The sequence below is a fragment of the Dipodomys merriami genome, unplaced genomic scaffold (assembly GCF_024711535.1).
Source record: "Dipodomys merriami isolate MVZ:Mamm:240054 unplaced genomic scaffold, mDipMer1.0.p SCAF_156, whole genome shotgun sequence".
NCBI lineage: Eukaryota > Metazoa > Chordata > Mammalia > Rodentia > Heteromyidae > Dipodomys > Dipodomys merriami.
The window spans coordinates 1,806,804-1,826,841 of NW_027202893.1; the positions used below are offsets into that span (position 1 = coordinate 1,806,804).

The following is a 20,038-nucleotide window of genomic DNA, read 5'->3' on the forward strand; positions in this document are numbered from 1 at the left end:
AATGCTAAAAAACAAAACAAAACCAAAAAACTGCTCAATTTTAAGCACATGAGTTTAATGATTAATGAAGTTTATATTATATAATTTGTTTTTCCAGTCCTGGGACTTGAACTCAGGACCTCTGGGTACTGTCTCTGATCATTTTTGTTCAAGAATAGCACTCTACTACTTGAGACATACCTCTACTTCCAGCTTTTTGGAAGTTAATTGGAGATAAGAATCAGTCTGGCTTCAAACCAGATTACTCAGATCTCAGATTCCTGAGTAGCTAGGATTATGGGTGAGCTACCAATGCCCCCTCCTATATATCATTTAATTTTAAACCACTTATTAAAAGCTGGAGGCATAGCTTAGTGGTAGAAAGCCTAACAAGAATTAGATCCTGAGTTCGAACCCCAATATTGCCTAAAGCAAGTAAGTAACTAGATAAATATATACCACCATTAAAAATAAAGCCAAGTTCCGGTGGCTCAAGCCTGTGTTCATATGGGGCTGAGATCTGAGGATTGTAATTTAAAGCCAATCCAGGCAGAAAAGTCCCAGGAGACTCTTATCTCCAATTCACCACTCTCAAAAAAACCCAAAACCCCAGCCCCAAAACAAAAAAAAAAAAACAAAAAAAACAAAAAAATGGAAATAGAGCTGTGGCTCAAAGTGGTAGAGAGCTATTCTTGAGCAAAAGAGCTCAGGGACAGCATCCAAGCCCTGAGTTCAAGCCCCACAACAGACAAAAAAATAAATAAATCTTTCTGGTGTTAGTGAGTCATACCTGTAATCCTAACTACTTAGGACTCTGAAATCCAGAGGATAATGATTCAAGGCTAGCTCAAGGAACAAAGTTCAAGAGTCTCATCTCTAAAATAACCAGTAATATGAAGAGTAGTACTGTAGCTCAGATGGTAGATTGCCTAGTAAGCAAATGAAAGGCCATGAGCTCAAACTCTAGTATTGCCAATAAGTAAATAAATAAACCCCTTATTAAATTTGTTATGTGCAAAGATAAAATGTGAGCCTTAGAAAATGTATAAATTAATATTTTTTCCTATCAAAGTTGCCATAGCCATTACCAGTATACTATAATTAACATTCTTATTATAAACATAACAATTACCTAAGAAAAATAATGTGAGGGATTTTTTCTGGGTTTTGTTTTGTTTTTGTTTTTATTCTCTAGGGTTTGAACTCAGAGGTTTACAATTAGGAGACAGATACTCTATCACTTAAGCCACATTCTCAGCTCTTAAGACTAACTTTAAAAAAATGATATGTGTAGCGGGGCGCTGGTGGCTCACGCCTGTAATCCTAGCTACTCAGGAGGCTGAGATCTGAGGATCGCGGTTCAAAGCCAGCCCGGGCAGGAGAGACCGTGAGACTCCTATCTCCAATAAACCACCAGAAAACCGGAAGTGGCACTGTAGCTCAAGTGGTAGAGCACTTGCCTTGAGCTGAAGAGCTGAGGGACAGCGCCCAGGCCCGGAGTTCAAGCCCCATGACCGACAAAAAAAAAAAAAAAATGATATGTGGGCTGGGAAGGTGGCTCAGTGGTAGAATGCTTGCCTAGCATGCATGAAGCCCTGGGGTTTGATTCCTCAGTACCACATACACAGAAAAAGCCAGAAGTGGTGCTGTGGCTCAAGTGATAGGGTGCTAGCCTTGAGCAAAAGAAGCTCAGGGACAGTGCCCAGGCCCTGAGTTCAAGCCCCAGGACTGGCAAAAAAAAGGAAAAAAGAAAGGGAAAAAATGATATGTGGTAATAATAGAAATTTGAAATGACAGATTTATTAAACATCATGTTCCAAAAGGCTATAGGAGACTCAAAATGACAGAATGTAAAATAAAACACTGACAGACACAACAGATTATCTCAGGAAGACCAGTTCATATACAGTTATGTCTACAGTAAATTTATAACTTAATTTGCAAGCTTTTCTCACAGATATGTAAAGTTATATAAGTGAAGAGGCAAGTTATATCTTCCAGTTAACATAGTAAATATACATTGATTGTGACATACTTATTTCTCCAGAATATAGAAGGTCAAATTAAGGTGATATTTCATTTTCTTGACTTGTAAAATGAAGAGATCCTCTAGATTTCTGGGTAGGAGCAATAGCTAGCGATTCCACAGTGATTTTTACTATTTCTTGCCATTCGAATATATCCTTGTTCACCAAAGCTGATGCCCCAGCTGAGAAAAAAAAAAAACATAAAATGAAAAACAAATACAATAAAATCATACCCACTTTTATCTGTTTATGTCCTAGAGTGATTTCCATATGAAACAAATACCTAAGACAACAATGCAAAGTTCATCCCAAGGTTCCTGCTTTGTAAATATGCCTTGTGTAAGAACAAGTATTTATATGGCTCCATTTCTAAGTGTTTTTGCATAATAGATCATCATAAGTAATGATTTTGTAAAGCAAAGCAAAGCAAATAAGCAAGAGAAAGAAAGAAAGAAAGAAAGAAAGAAAGAAAGAAAGAAAGAAAGAAAGAAAGAAAGAAAGAAAGAAAGAAAGAAAGAAAGAAAGATTCCTCTAGGATAATTTTTGTTTTATTTTGATTATTTGTTTTTTGTTTTTGTGCCTGTCCTGGGGCTTGAACTCAGAGCCTGGGTGCTGTACCTGAGCTTTTTTGCTCAGAGTAGTGCTCTACCACTTGAGCTACAGTGTCACTAATGCCTTTTTTTTCTTTAGAATAGTTGATTGGACATAAGAGTCTCATGGGCTTTCCTGCTTAGGCTGGCTTTGAACTGCAATCCTCACATCTCAGCCTCCTGAGTAGCTAGAATTAGGTATGAGCCACCAGTGACTTACTAGGAACAACCTTTAAGATGTTTTAGTGGCTTAGTGGTAGAGTGCTTACCTAGCATGCATGAAGCCCTGGGGTCGATTCCTTAATACCACATTAAGAGAAAAAGCTGAAAGTGGTGCTGTGGCTCAAGTGGTAGGGCACTAGCCTTGAGCAAAAGAAACTCAGGGACAGTGCCCAGGCCCTGAGTTCAAGCTCCAGGACTGGCACAAAAAAAGCAAAGCAAGCAAGCAAGAGAAAGAAAGAAAGAAGAGAAAGGAGAGAGAGACAGAGAGAGAGAGAGAGAGAGATTTTGAGCTGGGCACCGGTGGCTTACACCTGTAATCCCTGAGGAGGCTGAGATCTGAGACTGGTGGTTTGAAGCCAGCCTGGGCAGAAAACTCTGTGAGACTCATCTCCAATTAATCGCAGATCTCAGGGACTGCACCTGGGCCCAGAGTTCGAGTCCCAGGACTGGCCAAAAAAAAAAGAAAAGAAAAGAAAAAAAGAAATACTTCAAGTGATTTTAATGAAAATGTCATAGGAAAGGGGATTCTAAAGTAACTGATGAGCAGGCCAGATTAGAAAGACCTGAATGGATAAATTTTATCATAATTGAAGCTATTCAAAAATAGAATGTGCTCTTTTGTGAGGAAGTAAACTCCTTGGCACTGGAACTTTTTGAGCAGAGATTTGTTGAACAACTTGTCAGGGATGATGCTGAGAGAATTCATGGGATAGACGTAGAAGACACCAATGATCTGCTCACTTTTTTATTACATGGACATAGAAGATTTAACATTTTTTGTAGAATGATATGAACTTATCAATTTAAAAGTTAACATATATGGAAATAAAAATTAGTTGGATGCTAATGGCTCATGTCTGTAAATCCTAGCTACTCAGGAGGCTGAGATTTGAGGATTGTAGTTTAAAGCTAGCCTGGGCAGGAAAGTCCATGAGACTCTTATCTCCAACTAACCACCAGAAGCCAGGAAAAAAAAAAAAAGCTTAGGGGGCTGGGAAGGTGGCTCAGTGGTAGAGCGCTTGCCTTGCATACATACATGAGGCCCTGGGTTCCATTCCTCAGCACCACATAAGCAAAAAAGAAAAAAGCCGGAAGTGGCGCTGTGGCTCAAATGGTAGAGCACTAGCCTTGAGCTGAAGAGCTGAGGGACAGCGCCCAGGCCCAGAGTTCAGGCCCCACGACCGGACCCCCAAAAAAACAAAAACAAAAATAGCTCAGGGAACAGAGCCCAGGCCTTGAGTTCTGTCATCAGGACTGGTGCACATGTACACACACACATACACACAACACACACATGCACACACACAAATTTTATGCCATTATCACCATAATTTCATTAAAGAAATGACATTTAACACCAAAACTAAAAAAGAACGAAAAAAGAAAACAGGATATGGTCTCTCATTTAAGGATAGTCCTTTGAATCAAATGAATATAACTTTATGATAAGTCTGAATTTCTTTATAATTCAGAGATTTTGTCATTATAATTATACAAATAATTATTAGATAAGGCAGAATCCATTCAGTGCTAAAACTGCAATACAAGCAGACTGCTAGCCTTGAGCTGAAGAGCTGAGGGACAGCACCCAGGCCTAGTTCAGGCCCCACGAGTGGACCAAAAATAAATAAATAAATAAAATAAAATGTAAAAGTATATTTAATTGAAAATATTGCAGATACCTAACTTCATTAAAGGTAGTGATATATACTTGAAAATCATAAACATGTAAGTTATGGCTAAAGTTGTAGGAATGGGATGATATAGAAAAATATAGAATAAAAAGATATTGTGCAGAGGATGGATGGATGGGAGGGAGATACCAACATTTAGGGCTAACCAAAAGAATTCTTGTTCATAAGAGGAACTGAAAAAAAAATAGAGAAGTATTGAAGAAGACAAATGATGAAAACAAAGAGATGAGTAAGTGGAAAAATGGAGGAACTGAGTAACTTAGAATATTATTTGGTAAGAAACTATAGATGTTTATTATTATTAATGTCATGATGATGATCATCATCATAATCACAATATCATTTGTTGATGTTCCTTCAAATTCTTGATTTAATTAAATAGACAATAATTTACAAATATCTTACCTGTTTTTCACAAGCCAATAGTCTTTCCCATTAAGATTACCATAGCCAACCACTACCACACCATGATTCACATTCTGAGTACATTCTGGGTCATCGTAGACACCTGAGAACAAAATTTAGTTGTGGGAAAAGAATGAATGCCATCTGATAATAAAAAACATTTGAAAATTCTCTTACTTTTTCTTAGACCATTTTGGACATAGGACAAGATTAATTAAAATGTTAGTAACATACTTTCATGTATCAACTATTTTAGAGCTTATAATTCTTTGACATCATGCTATATCTGTCAGTTTTCCTGCCAACTTCAGCATCAGTTCAATCATAATTCCCTCAGATGTTTTGATCCATGTGTGCATTGCATAATATGTTTGTTTCTTCAAACACATAACTTCTTTATTTGAAAACATTAAAATTCCTTTCAACCAGTCTTTTGAAATATGTACTATGCTTCATTAGTTATAACCATCTTTTTTTGCTATTTTTTTGTTTTGTTTTTGTTTTTGTTTTTTGCTAGTCATGGTGCCTGAACTCTGGGCCAGGTCACTGTCCCTCAGCTCTTCAGCTCAAGGCTAGTGCTCTACCACTTGAGCCACAGCGCCACTTCTGGCTTTTTCTGCTTATGTGGTGCTGAGGAATGGAACCCAGGGCCTCAGGCATGCAAGGCAAGCGCTCTACCACTGAGCCACCTTCCCAGCCCCTGTTATTTTTTTTTTTTATCGAGGAAAGATCCTGAGTGCTGGAATTGCAGCCATACATCACTACACGCATCTATAATAATCTTTCCAGTTACTGGGGATTGAACCCAGGTCCTCAAGTATGCTAGGCAAATGTTTGAGTCATGCTCCAGCCTTGGAGTATTTATGGTCATCTTAATAAGCAATACTACAAAGTACTGTTTACTCCTATATAACTATAACTTAGTACCCATTGGTCAAGTAGTCCCTATTCCTCCCTTCCTCCTATTTTACCACTTTCTCTTAACAATTATTCTGCCTTTTTTTTTTTTTTTTTTTGGTGCTGGTCCTGGCATTTGAACTCCAGCCTGGGCACTGCCCCTGAGCTTTTGTGGTCAAGGCTAGTGCTCTACTACTTGAGTCACAACTTCACTTCCACCTTTTTTGGCAGTTAAAAGTTTCACAGACTTTCTGCCCAGGCTGGCTTTGAACCATGATCCTCAGAGCTCAGCCTCCTAAGTAGCTAAGCTTATAGGCGTGAGCTATCAGCACCCAGCTAGCCTGCTTTTAACTTACTGGTGTTAACTATTTATTTATTTTATTGTGATATTAGGGATTGAACACAGAGCTTCAAGCAAGCTAGACAAAATGCTTTACTACATGAGCCACATCCCTAGTCTGAAATCATTTTTTAAGTATTCTCATAGGAGTAAGATCATGCAGTATTTGTCTTTCTGTGACTGTCTTATTTCATTTAGTATAATGATCCCGGGTTCTATCCACGTTTTTTGCAAACAACAGGATTTTCTCTTTCATGGTTGAAAAATATCCCATAGTCTATATATACTACATTTTCTTTATCCATTCATCAGTTAGTGGACATTTGGGTTGTTTCCATTTCTTGGCCACTTTGAATAGTGTGCTGCAGTAAACATGGCAGTACAGATGTCTCTTCTACATACTGATTTTCCTTTATACCCAGTAGTGGAATTGTTGTATTACAGTAGTAATTCTTATTTTAATTTGGGGAAGAATTTCCATACCACTTTTTATAATGGCTGTACTAGTTTATATTTTCAACAACAGCTTAATCACTTTCAGGTAGTATGACTTTAGGTAAACCAACTTCTCTACTGAGATTTTTCATTTGCAAATTAGGGTTATTGTGGTGCTAATTGAGATCTGACACATAAGGAATTTAGCATATTACCTGGCATGTAATTAGAAGTGGCTATAAAATGTTAATATAAAATGTAACATTCTGGTTAACCTATATGCTAAGTTAGCATATAACAAGAGGATAATATATCGGTTTTTACCGCTTCTATAGAGGAAGAATGAAGGATGACTCGCATCTATGGCAACAGAAACAGGTCCTTTATTGGCCACAGCTTCTTTCAGTGCATCTTCACTTCCAAAGGGTAGCTCTGTGTACTTGGAACATGTAGCAGCTCGATTTTTTGAATCATAATGGCATTTTTCATCCTTTAAAAAAGTATAATCAGATAAAGAAGCATAGTTAGAATTCCTTTCTAAATCACCAATACTCTTAAGTCTAGTTTTCAAATATGCTTGCCTTCTGCACTTTATTTTTGTCAGTTGTCGGATTTGAACTCAGGGCCTGGGTGCTGTCCCTGAGCCTTTGTGCTCAAAGTTAGCACTGTACCACTTTGAGATACAATTCCACTTCTGGGTTTCTGATGGCTAATTGGAAATAAGATTTTCACTGACTTTCCTTCCCCAGGTTGGATGTGATTGCAATCCTCAGATTTTAGCCTCCTGAGTAGCTAGGATTATAGGTATGAGCACCTGACTCATTCTGCACTTTATTGTTTTTGTTTGTTTGTTTGTTTTTCTTGGTTGTGGGGCCTGAACTCTAGGCCTAGGTGCTGTCCCTCAACAATTCAGCTCAAGGCAAGAGCTCTACCACTTGAGCCACAGTGCCACTTCTGGCTTTTTCTGCTTATATGGTGCTGAGGAATCGAACCCAGGGCCTCATGCATGCAAGGCAAGCACTCTACCACTGAGCCATCTTCCCAGCCCATCATTCTCTGCACTTTAAAAGAGATATGACACATAAAGAATATAGCATAATATCTGGCATGTAATGTTAATAAATTTTATTATTAAAATTTTTTTTGTATGCCTCTACTGGGTGTTGAACTTGGGGCCTTATGCTCTTGCTCAGCTTTCTTGCTCATGGCTGGCACTCTACCACTTGAGCCATACTTCTGATCCAGCATTTTGCTGTTTAATTGGAGACAAGAGTCTCCAATTTGGATTCATCTGCCAGGCCCAAAAAATTAAAAAAAAAAATCTACCTACTTAGCCTCATGAATAGGTAGGATTATAAATGTGAGCCAGGTGCCTGGCCGCACTTTAATCTTTTAAAGTATCTACGACTCCTTTTTTCTTTTCTTCTTCTTCTCCTCCTCCTCCTCCTCCTGCTCCTCCTCCTCCATTCCTCCTCCTCCTCTTCTTCCTCCTCCTTCTCTTCCTCCTCCTCCTCCTTCTTCTTTTTTTTTTTTTTTTTTTGTCGGTCGTGGGGCTTGAACTCTGGGCCTGGGCGCTGTCCCTCAGCTCTTCAGCTCAAGGCGAGCACTCTACCACTTGAGCTACAGCGCCACTTCCGGTTTTCTGGTGGTTTATTGGAGATAGGAGTCTCACGGTCTCTCCTGCCCGGGCTGGCTTTGAACCACGATCCTCAGATCTCAGCCTCCTGAGTAGCTAGGATTACAGGCGTGAGCCACCAGCGCCCGGCCTCCTTCTTCTTTTTGTGCCAGTCCTGGGGCTTGAACTCAGGACCTGTGTGCTATCCTTGAGCTTTTTCCCTCAAGCCTAGTGCTCTACCACTTGAGCCAGAGCTCCACTTCTGGCTTTTTCATGGTTTATTGGAGATAAGTGTCTCACAGACTGTCTGGGCTGGTTTAGAATCATGATCATCATATTTCAGACTCCTGAGTAGCCAGGATTATAGGCATGAGCCACATTGTCACCTGATGATCTGAGAATCAGACAAAGCATGGAGGCTGTCTAATAAGAATAACAAAAGATATTAGGGAGATTATTCAAAGAGAATTTTAAAGATGGCTTGGCTAAAGTCTTTGTTTAATTATGAACACTCCTTCCTTGTATAAAAATATTTTGCCGCTGGTTATCCCCACACTGCCACTGGGGACTGAGCCCAGATTCTATAAATATACTAGGCAACCCCTGAGCCACCCTACCAGCCCTTTGGTCTTGTATTTTATTGTGAGCCAGGGTCTTCCTTTACCTATGGCTGGCCTCAAACTCCTGAGATGCTTGGATTATAGCAACTCTGATATACTATATATACCCACTGCCACTAACAAATTAAGGAGGCTATTGCAGAAGAAAGAAAACTCTGGAATTTAAGAGTTATTCATGGGTCTTCTCTCTCATACACATAACACTGCTTCTCAGATAATCGAGTAAGTGGTGATTCTGGTACAATGAGTCAATGAATTGAACAAGGTCATGGGATAGCACACACAGTTTGCCTGTGACATACCACGGCTTTGTAGGGATAGGAAGCTTCTGAATCAATGCCATTGTTGTCAATGATGTATTGGAAAGCATTTGTCATGAAGCCACCTCCGCAGCCTTTATTCTGGTATTTGTCAGTTGAACAATCCACCAGGTTCTGTGCACTGAGAGATACCAGCTTTCCTGTTTTCAGCTTTAGCTGTGCTTCTAGTGCTCCCACAGCACTGAAAGCCCAGCAAGCACCACAGGCACCCTAAAATACACATAAGGTCACAAAGGAAACCACAGAAAATCAGTGAGGATAGCTTTCACAATACAGAGCAACTCCTAGCCATGTCACATCTGTCCGTAATTCTCAGGAAGCAGTCCCCACTACAATTTCCTTCTCTCTTAGACAGTGGGAAATAAGACTAAATCTTTTATTGTTCTCTAGGCAAGATTAAACCTTGATATTTGTAAATATCTAAGCTCAGAGAATAGTAAGCATAGTCAAATATATTAATAGTATCCACTGAGCATGTGCCAAATTCCACCTATCTTCACCTCTAAGAGGAGATAAATGTCTACAGTAGCATGATTTTAAGAGGCAATAGGTTGATTTCCTTCCCCTAAAGTATCCTTCCTCAGATCAAATGATACCTAGGAAAATCAGGTGTAACCTAACCAATGGATAAGATGAACACTAACTTGGCCTTACAGAAGGATGTATATAGTTTTTGTATACAATGGAGTTCTCATAACCACTGGTGTTCTAAGCACTGAGGGAGTAATAAATAAAGTGTAAATGTGATCCTTACCCCATAGGACCTTACAACTTAGTAGGGAATACAAGAATAACAAACACAAAAGACTGAATTCCTTTCCCAGTATATGGGTAAACAAAGAGGGAGAGAGAGAGAGAGAGAGAGAGAGGTCTGCAGGTCTGCCTAGAATGCAGAGGCATGGGGTGGTAATACTCACCTGGTATTTCACTTCAGTAACACACCCTTTTTCTCTCCAGTCCACAGAATCAGGCAATTTCCCATTAGGGTTTGACTTATAGGTGACATTTCTCTGCCATTGGCTGGGAACTCTCAGGGAACTCATCAAAGATGCCACCTCTTCACTGGTCTACAGAGTAAATACACATCACTTTTCACATATCCTTGTTTGTTTGTTTGTTTTAAAGCTGGCAATATTAGTTTTAACCACAGTGTTTAATAAAATTAGAAATATAAATGAAGCAATGTAATATTTTTAAACTAAAATTTTTATACATTCAGCTGCATGTCTTTTTTTTTTTTTTTGGTGCTAGTTGAACTTAGGGCCTGCGCGCTGTCCCTGAGTTTTTTTGCTTAAGGCTAGAACTCTACCACTTGAGCCAAAGCTCCATTTCTAGCATTTTTGGGGTTGTTAGTTGGCAATAAGTGCCTCATAAACTTTTCTGCCTAGGCTAGCAATCCCTAGATCTCAGCATCCTCAGCAGCCAGGATTAGCGGCATGAGCTACCAGCACCTGGTTGCATGTTCTTTTTAATATTCTAGTGTTTACAAATGCTAATTTTTTTAATTAATGAATTAATTTTTTCAAAAATGTCATGGGGCTTGAACTCTAAGCCTGATTACTGTCCCTGAGCTCTTCAGCTCAAGGCTAGTGCTCTACCATTTGAGCCACAGCACCACTTCCAGTTTTCTGGTGGTTAATTGAAGATAAGAGTCTCATAGAGGGGCTAGGAAGGTGGCTCAGTGGTAGAGCGCTTGCCTTGCATGCTCGAGGCCCTGGGTTCGATTCCTCAGCACCACATAAGCAAAAAGAAAAAAGCCGGAAGTGGTGCTGTGGCTCAAGTGGTAGAGCGCTAGCCTTGAGCTGAAGAGCTGAGGGACAGCGCCCAGGCCCAGAGTTCAGGCCCCACGACCGGACCCCCCCCCCCAAAAAAAAAGAGTCTCATGGACTTTCCTGCCCCAGCTGCTTTTGATCCTCAGATATCAGCCTCCTGAGTAGCTATGGTTACAGGTATGAGCCACTGGTGCCTGGCCTGCTAATATATTTTAAAGCTAAGAAAAACAAATATTGCTTGTGACCAACGTAAGTATTAGTCTTACTAATAGACTAAAAAGTAATAGGTGATGGGGCTGGGAAGGTGGCTCAGTGGTAGAGCGCTTGCCCTGCATGCATGAGGCCCTGGGTTCGATTCCTCAGCACCACATAAGCAAAAAGAAAAAAAAGCCAGAAGTGGTGCTGTGGCTCAAGTGGTAGAGCGCTAGCCTTGAGCTGAAGAGCTGAGGGACAGCGCCCAGGTCCAGAGTTAAGGCCCAGGACCGGACCCCCCCCCCAAAAAAAAAAAGTAATGGTGAGTAGACTTAAAGTCTCTTTAGTCTTACACTTTGCATTAACATTCCAGTTTCCTAAGCAGAAGAGCAGACTAAAAGTAACAGTAAAACTAGAAGCTATAGGAAGTTAGATTTGTGGTTTAAAGCAAAGTAACATTTTATAATAGTATTATGACTTTTTTCTTCAGAATATAGACATGTTAAAGGTACTGTGATTTCTTAAATGTATGTTTATTATTATTTTAAAGGTAATATACAGATGGGTGACCATTTCATTGTCAGGTAATGAGTACAAAATTTTTTGGACAATGCCACCCCTTTGTTCACTTTTCCCCAAGTTTGTATGTATGTATGTATGTATGCATGTATTGCCACTACTAGGGTTTGAACTCAGGGCGGGTGTTTGCTAGGCATATCCCAAGCCCATTTTTGTTTAGTTACTTTTTTTTTTTTGTCAGCCATGGGGCTTGAACTCTGGGCCTGGGCGCTGTACCTCAGCTCTTCAACTCAAGGCTAGTGCTCTACCACTTGAGCCACTGCGCCACTTCCGGTTTTCTGGTGGTTTATTGGAGATAAGAGTTTCACGGACTTTCTGCCCGGGCTGGCTTTGAACTGTGATCCTCAGATTTCAGCCTCCTAAGTAGCTAGGATCATAGGTGTAAGCCACCAGTGCCAGCTTCTTTAGTTACTTTTTAGTTTTTGTTGGGGCCAGCCAGACTGAGATCCTCCTATTTATGCATCTTGAACTGCTGGGTTGACAGGCATGAACCACAGCACCCAGCTTACTGGTTTAATTGTAGTCTCTTTACTTTTTCTTTCTTTCTTTATTGCCCAGGCTGGCCTCTACCTCCCAAGTAACTAGGATTATGAATGTGAGACACCACTCTTGACTGGAAGATGCTGCGATTCTTTTTTTTTGTCGGTCGTGGGGCTTGAACTCTGGGCCTAGGCGCTGTCCCTCAGCTCTTCAGCTCAAGGCGAGTGCTCTACCACTTGAACTACAGCGCCACTTCCCATGCTGTGATTCTTAATTTTGGCTACAATGGTAAAATTTTGTAAAGTAGAACGAACTCTAAAACTAATGTGAGAGCTGGAGCTGAACTCAATTGTACAGCACTTGTTTAGTAAGCACAAAGCCCTGAGATTTATCTCCAGTATCATAAGCAAGCAAAAAATAAAAGAAAAACACACCCAAATAGCATATTATTATTATTTTGCCAGTCCTGGGGCTTGAACTCAGGGCCTGGGCACTGTTCCTGAGCTTCTTTTGCTCAAGGCTAGCATTCTACCACTCGAGCCACAGAGCCACTTCTGGTGTTTATATGGTACAGAGGAATCCAACCCCGGGCTTCATGCATGCTAGGCAAGCAGTTTACTGCTAAGCCACATTCCCAGCCCTTTTTTTTTTTTTTTTTTTTAATGGTTTTTACCTGGAAATCACACCTAGTACTTCACATATGGTAGGCAACGGCTCTACTATTGAGCTACATCCCCTGCTCTGGCTATTTGGTCTCCTTAGTTTTTATCTTTCTTAGCCTCCTTTGTTTTTAATCTTTGTTTTTATCCTTTATTGTTATCTTTTTCCTTCAGATTGCTTTTGGGGAGACAGGAAACCATGACAGGAAAATAGGATTATTTGTAATTTACTTACCATGTCTCCTAGATGGTTCATGCCTAGATCATATGAATGCATCCCCATTGAATGTTCCAAATTGTGAAGCATCACAAACCTTAGATTCTTTTCCCAGATGAGACGCCGTACTACTTCTTCATTCTAACATATAAGGAAAAAGAACACAATTTTACTGCATCGTTGGCAAATTAAGTAAAGTAAATTAAGTAAAGTTGGCAAATTACAAAGTAATCTACCAAATGCATATCTGTTTAGAAACAAATAAATAGATGAATCTATCCAATATATGTTTATATATTACAGAATTCCTAATTTATTTCATAATTTAGTGTTCATTAGTGGGAATGTTTTTCTTTCATGGAAAGGTTTTTTTGTTTGTTTGTTTGTTTTTGTTTTTTTATTGTGAAAATACTGTACAGAGGGGTTACAATTACTTGGGCAAGATAATGAGTACATTTCTTATCAAGCATTGTAGACTCCTCCTTTGTTTTGTTTGTTTTGTTTTTGGTGCTGGTCCTGGGGCTTGAACTCAGGGCCTGGGCATTGTTTCTGAGCTGTTTTTGCTCCAGGCTAGCATTTTACCACTTGAGCTACAGCACCACTTGTGGCTTTTTCTATTTATGTGGTACTGAGGAATCAAACCCAGGGCTTCATGCACGCTAGGCAGGCACTCTACCACTAAGCCACATTCCCAGCCCTGTCCCTGAGCTTTTGTGCTCAAGGCTAGCAACTCTACCACTTGAACCATGGCTCCACTTCTGGCTTTTTGATGGTTAAAAGGAGGTAAGAGTCTCATAGACTTTCCTGCCTGGGTTGGCTTTGAACCATTGTCCTCAGATCTCAGCCCCCTGAGTAGCTAGGATTACAGGTGTGAGCCACAGGTGCCTGGCTTGGATAGTTTTGTTGTTGTTGTTGTTGTTTGTCCCTGCACTCTTTAGCTCAAGGTGAGTGCTCTACCTATTGAGCCACAGTACCACTTCAGGTTTTCTAGTGGTTTATTGGCATGAGCCACTGGCACCCGGCGTGGATAGTTTTTTAACATAACATTTAACACTGACTTTACCCAGAATGAATTCTTATGCTGGTTGTTGATTTTCTTGTTCTCTGGGAGATACATTTACATAGAACATACCATATATAGAATACCATATACATGGGGCATCCTATAATAGCTGAAACCCAACAAGAACAACAGGCTGTAGCCCAGTAAGCAGTCAGGAAAACCTGTTCTGCTCCATTTCAGGATATAGTAAAAAGTCTTACTATCATCCCAGTCATGGGCATGACCGTGCACAATGGCCATTCTTCCTAACTACTAGAAGAGAAAAAGTAGAAGAGATAAAAATAAACCTAACAAACTACTGGAAAAGAAAGATAGAAGTGAAACTAGAGATAAATTATCAGGGTAAGATACCAGTCAAATGTCATATTCATTTCTCCTGAGGAATTGGAATCATTAAAAAAAAAAAAAAAAAGAAGCATAGTGCCAGGCGTCCATGGCACATGCCTGTAATCATGACTACTTAAGAAGTTGAGATCTGAGGATCATGGTTCAAAGCCAGCCAGGGCAGGAAAGTCTATGAGACTCTTATCTCCAATTAATTACCAGGAAACCAAAAGTGGCACTGTGGCTCAAGTGGTATAGTGCTAAGCCTTGAGCTAACAGAGCTCAGGCCCAGAGTTCAAGCCCCACTACAGACCAAAAAAACAGAAGAAGCATAGCATTCATTTAACCATACAAACATATTAACTGCACATAAAACTGTAGTCATCTTTGAAATTAGGGACCTGGTCCTAAACAGAGTGAGTGAGGGTAAAATTCAGCACCACTATGGAAACCACATAATCATTTCAGTAGATTAATAAGATCTATGACAGAATTCAACATTCTTTTATGATAAATTTTTTAAACAAATTGAGTATAGAAGCAATGTGCCTCAACCCAATAAAGGCCATATATGACAAGCCCATAAGTAACATCATATTCAACCATGAAAAGTTTAAAAATCCTCTAAGTTTGGGGAAAAAAAGATGTTATCACTTCTATTTGTCACAGTAATAGAAATTGTAGGCAGAGAAATTAGGCAAGAAAAAGAAAGAAAATGCATTTAAATAGGAAAGGGAAGAAGTGAAATTATCTATGTTGTTAATATGATCTTACTATATTAATATCTAAAACTGTATAATCCACACACACAAAAAAACTGATAAATTCAGAAAAGTTGTGGGATACAAGATCAATAGTTTGAAGCTAACCTGGGCAGAAAAATCTACAAGACTATCGCTAAATAACCTGTAAGAACCTGGGCTAGAGGCATGGTTCAAGTGGTAGAGTGCCAGCCATGAGCAAGAAAGATGAATGAGAGTATGAGGCTCTAGGTTCAAGCCCTGGTATCATCATAAAACAATGAAAATGAATAAATAAATGAGAATTTAAGGTATATATGATCTATTAAGTTATTTCATACAAAATAACATTAAAGAAACTTGATAATTTACAAGTGACGTAGTATATGAAGTAGATATTTTAAGCAATAAGGTTGTTAAAATTATTCAACAAGTATGCTTTGAAATAAAAAGTAGAAAACAGGAAGTCAGGGTCAAGAATTAACTTCTAGCAGCACTTCTACATGTCAGGATCTATATGAAGGACTTTTTGTTGCTCCAGTATGGCAATAATGCTGCCTCTTTAGGGTCTTATACTAATTTTCCCTAAGGTTGGGACTTAGACTCCACTGTTTTGCTTTTACCTCTCTGTCAACTCTACTCCAATGTCACATTATTTGTGGGATTTCCCTCACCAACCTATCCTGTCAGACGGATTTCTCACTGCTACCACCCATGTCTTACTTACTATACTGTACTTAGCATTATCTCACATACTGATATTTTTATTTATATTTTTGTTTATTTCCTGTTTCTACCAGTGTAATGCAAGTTCCATAGCAACAAGAACTTTGTTTTGCTTTCTGCTATATAATAAGAATAACAGCATCTGGCAAGAAATAAGTGCGTGACATTTTTGGGAAACATATCTATAAGAACAAGATTTGGGGGGAGAAGGGGGAAGATGGGGAGGGTGGGAAAATGGGAAGGGATGGGAAGGGGAAACAATGGAGGAGGCAAAAATGCTTGATAAGTAATGTACTCATTGGGGGGCTGGGAAGGTGGTTCAGTGGTAGAGCGCTTGCCTTGCAAGCATGAGGCCCTGGATTCGATTCCTCAGCACCACATAAACAGAAAAAGCCAGAAGTGGTGCTGTGGCTCAAGTGGTAGAGCGCTAGCCTTGAGCTGAAGAGCTGAGGGACAGTGCCCAGGCCCTGAGTTCAGGCCCCATGACCGGACCCCCCCCCCCAAAAAAAAGAAATGTACTCATTATCTTGCCCATGTAATTGTAACTCCTCTGTATAGTATTTTCACAATTAAAAAAAATCATATCACAATTCAAGGATCAAAAAACAAACAAACAAACAAAAAAGAACAAGATTTTGAGAGGGAGAAGTCAGGGTACTTGTATAAAAACATATTACTCAAGTGGCAATTGTAGCTACCTTTTCCTTGTATTGTTTGCCATAGGTTTTCTTCCAGAGATGCCAATGATGATCCAGGGTGGGATCTTCATGGACATGGGCCACTGTGAAGGACCACACCAGGGACACCCAAACCAGCCATTTCATTCTGCTATGAGGAAGGTAATATAGGAATTATAGCTGTTAGCTACATATATTGCAACTCTGTATTTCTAAAACAGTATAGCAATGCAAAGTCCATTAAAGGAACACTTGCTTGTAAATCAGAATTATATAGGTAACTTGGAAGAATATACAGACACAAGAAATGAGGACTGAATTGTCTGAACCATTACTTCCAATACTAAGGATTTATAAATGATTTTTCATAAATTTCCTATTATACCCAAGGGGTTAAAAAGTAGGGATTTTCCAGCCAGGCGCTGCTGGCTCACACCTGCAATCCTAGCTACTCAGGAGTCTGAGATCTGAGGATGACCATTCAAAGCCAGCCCAGGCAGGAAAGTCCGTGAGACTCTTATCTCCAATAAACTCACTCAGAAAACCAGAAGTAGCTCTGTGGCTCAAGTGATAGTGTGCTAACCATGAGCTGAAGAGATCAGGGACTGTGCTCAGGCCGAGTAAAAGCCCCATGACTGACAAAAAAAAAAGTAGGGGATTTTCCAAGATTTGTTTACAAATCTAATTGAGGTAAATTTTATTTTCTCCTTTCTGATATATATATATATATATATATATATATATATATATATATATATCTCCTTGGGCAGGGAATGTGGCTTAGTGGTAGAGTGCTAGCTTAGCATGCATAAAGCCCTGGGTTTGATTCCTCAGTACCACAGAAACAGAAAAAGCCGGAAGTGGTGCCATTGCTCAAGTGATAGAGTGCTAGCCTTGAGCAAAAGAAGCTCAGGGACAGTGCCCAAACCCTATGTTTAAGCCCCAGGTCTGGCAAAAAAAAAAAAACAAATTATCTTCAAGAAGAAAAATCAGGTTGTCTTTTGAATTTTTGAACCCATGAACCTGGTTTTTTTTTTTTGGTTTTTTTTTTTTTGGGTCTGGTTGTGGGGCCTGAACTCTGGGCTTGGGTGCTGTCCCTCAGCTCTTCAGCTCAAGGCTAGCGCTCTACCACTTGAGCCACAGCACCACTTCGGGCTTTTTTCTTTTTGCTTATGTGGTGCTGAGGAATCAAACCCAGGGCCTCATGCTTGCAAGGCAAGCGCTCTACCACTGAGCCACCTTCCCAGCCCCCATGAACCTGTTTTAACTGGCCTATTTAAATATCCAAACCCTAGTGCATAAACATGTTGAAACATCTCATAGAATCCAGCTAATATATATATAGTTTGTATGATTTTATAAATAAATTTAATTTTAAAAATAAGCTAGGCATGGGGCTGGGAAGATGGCTCAGTGAAAGAGTGCTTCCCTTGAATGCACGAGGTCCTAGGTTTGATTCCTCAGCACCACATAAGCAGAAAAAGCTAGAAGTGGCCCTGTGGCTCAAGTGGTAGAGCACTAGCTTTGAGCTGAAGAGCAGAGGGACAGCGCCCAGGTACAGAGTTCAGGCCCCATGACCGGCAATAAACGAAACAAACAAACAAGCTAGGCAGCCAGGCACCTGAGACTCATGCCTGTAATCCTAGCTACTCAGGAGGCTGAGATCTGAGAATGATGGTTCAAAGCCAGCCCAGACAGGAAAGTTTGTGAGACTCTTACATCCAATTAACCACTGTGGCTCAAATGGAAGAGTGCTAGCCTTGAGCTGAAAAGCTCAGAGAAGGCACCCAGGCCCAGAGTTCAAGTCCATGACCGACAAAATAGATAGATAGATAGATAGATAGATAGATAGATAGATAGATAGACAGACAGACAGACAGACAGACAGACAGACAGACAGATAAATAAATAAGCTAGGCTCAGTGCCATGTATCTGTAGCCCCTGCTGTCAGGAGGCTGAGCTAGAAGACTACGTTAACGCCCACTACCACAAAAATAAAATACACAAATAGGAATAAGAATGAGGCTTAGTGGTAAAGCATTTGCCTAACATGCGTGAAACTCTGGAATCCCCAGGACTTCACCAAAAAATAATTTTAGAAATAAAATAAACACCAATAGAGATAGTTAGAAGACAGCTTCTATTAGTTAATCTCCCATCCTTAGGTCATTTTCCTTTTTCCTACAAATCAAATATCTGCTTTTAAAGGAAGTAATTATTTTCTAAAACACCATTTCTATATTTAATTCAAAGAGACTAAGAGAAACTCAGTAACTAACTACTTCAAACTAGATTCTACTTTCTATTTCTTTTAAACTCAGAAACAGTAAACTTTAAACATGTAAACTTTCCAATTATATTCCAAAGAAGACTAGGTTTAGTCTCAAGTACAGATTTTCAAGGAGACATTAATTTTAAAGAATAGTTCCTTTTTAATCAGACAAATGAGGCAAATGGAACAACACGACTTTTTTTTTTTTAGTTTACTTCCTGAAAGCAAATATTTAAAACTTGGTAGGCAAAGCAAACTGAATGTCAGGAACCTAAAACCAAATGTCAGGAGAAAAATAACAACAAATGGATAGTACATACACGATAGAACCCGCAGGAGCTTCCATAGTAAAAATCCGAGAGCTGGCGTGCTCACTCCAAAGATGTCACAGGTGGAAGAGATATATTAGTTCAGTTGCTTTAAAAAGAAATCAAAACTTGTCACATGAGGTATCCACAATGAGGAAGTGAACTTTCATTTCAGTTTCATTTAAAGTCTTGTAAGATCTGCTACCATTGGCCATCTTCTTACTGTCTTGAGCACAAAGCGAGTATAATAAATCATCAAGATGAGCCCCTAGAACAAGCTCATGCTTTTAATTCCAGCTAGTTGGGAGGCAATACGGTAGCCTGGGCAAAGGTAGCAAGACCTTGTCTCAAAAACAAAATCAAGAGGCTATGAGTACTGTGTTTAAGTGGTAAGCCAAAGTTCAGGGTCCTGGGTTCTATCCAGGTTTGGGGTGGGAGGGAGGCAGGGACCCCTGTGGGGAGAGAAAGAGCCTTCAGTAGAGGAGATCAAGAGAGTATCAGTAGAAGGTTATACATTAATCCCACACCCCACATTTTTTTTTTCAGGTAAGGGGTAGGTTTATTCATCATTCTGGCTGGCACCAGGCCATGTTGGCCCTCCACGTGGCTGGGAAAGGCCTGGGAAAGAGTTGGGAAAAGGTGAGAAAGAGCTAGAAAAGAGAAGAGAGAGCTGGGAAAGAGAAGAGAAGGAAAGAGCTGAGAAAGAGCTAGAAAAGAGCAGAGAGCCCACATCCCACATTTTAAAAGAACTTGCTTCATTAAAAATACCAATTTGGGCTGGGAAGGTGGCTCAGTAGTAGGGCGCTTGCCTTGCATGCATGAGGCCCTGGGTTCGATTCCTCCGCACAACATAAGCAGAAAAAAAAAAAGCTGGAAGTGGCGCT

The 20,038-nt window shown here is 39.8% G+C and overlaps 1 protein-coding gene across 3 annotated transcripts; it reads right to left on the minus strand.

Moving 5' to 3' along the window:
* Positions 1 to 1,759: 1,759 nt before the first annotated feature.
* On the minus strand, positions 1,760 to 19,274 carry LOC138827484 (cathepsin S). Of its 3 annotated transcripts, none has more exons than XM_070023028.1 (8): positions 19,167 to 19,274; positions 16,595 to 16,721; positions 13,062 to 13,184; positions 10,062 to 10,211; positions 9,127 to 9,354; positions 6,914 to 7,079; positions 4,918 to 5,020; positions 1,760 to 2,188 (listed from the first exon to the last, which is right to left on the minus strand). In XM_070023028.1, exons 1-8 carry the CDS (start codon positions 19,190 to 19,192, stop codon positions 2,089 to 2,091), a joined length of 1,023 nt encoding a protein of 340 aa, XP_069879129.1. In that variant the 5' UTR covers positions 19,193 to 19,274; the 3' UTR covers positions 1,760 to 2,088. The 3 variants fall into 3 exon arrangements, with proteins under 3 accessions (XP_069879129.1, XP_069879128.1, XP_069879130.1); XM_070023027.1 differs by having other exon boundaries at positions 16,595 to 16,724; XM_070023029.1 differs by lacking the exon at positions 9,127 to 9,354 and having other exon boundaries at positions 16,595 to 16,724.
* Between the last annotated feature and the right edge of the window lie 764 nt (positions 19,275 to 20,038).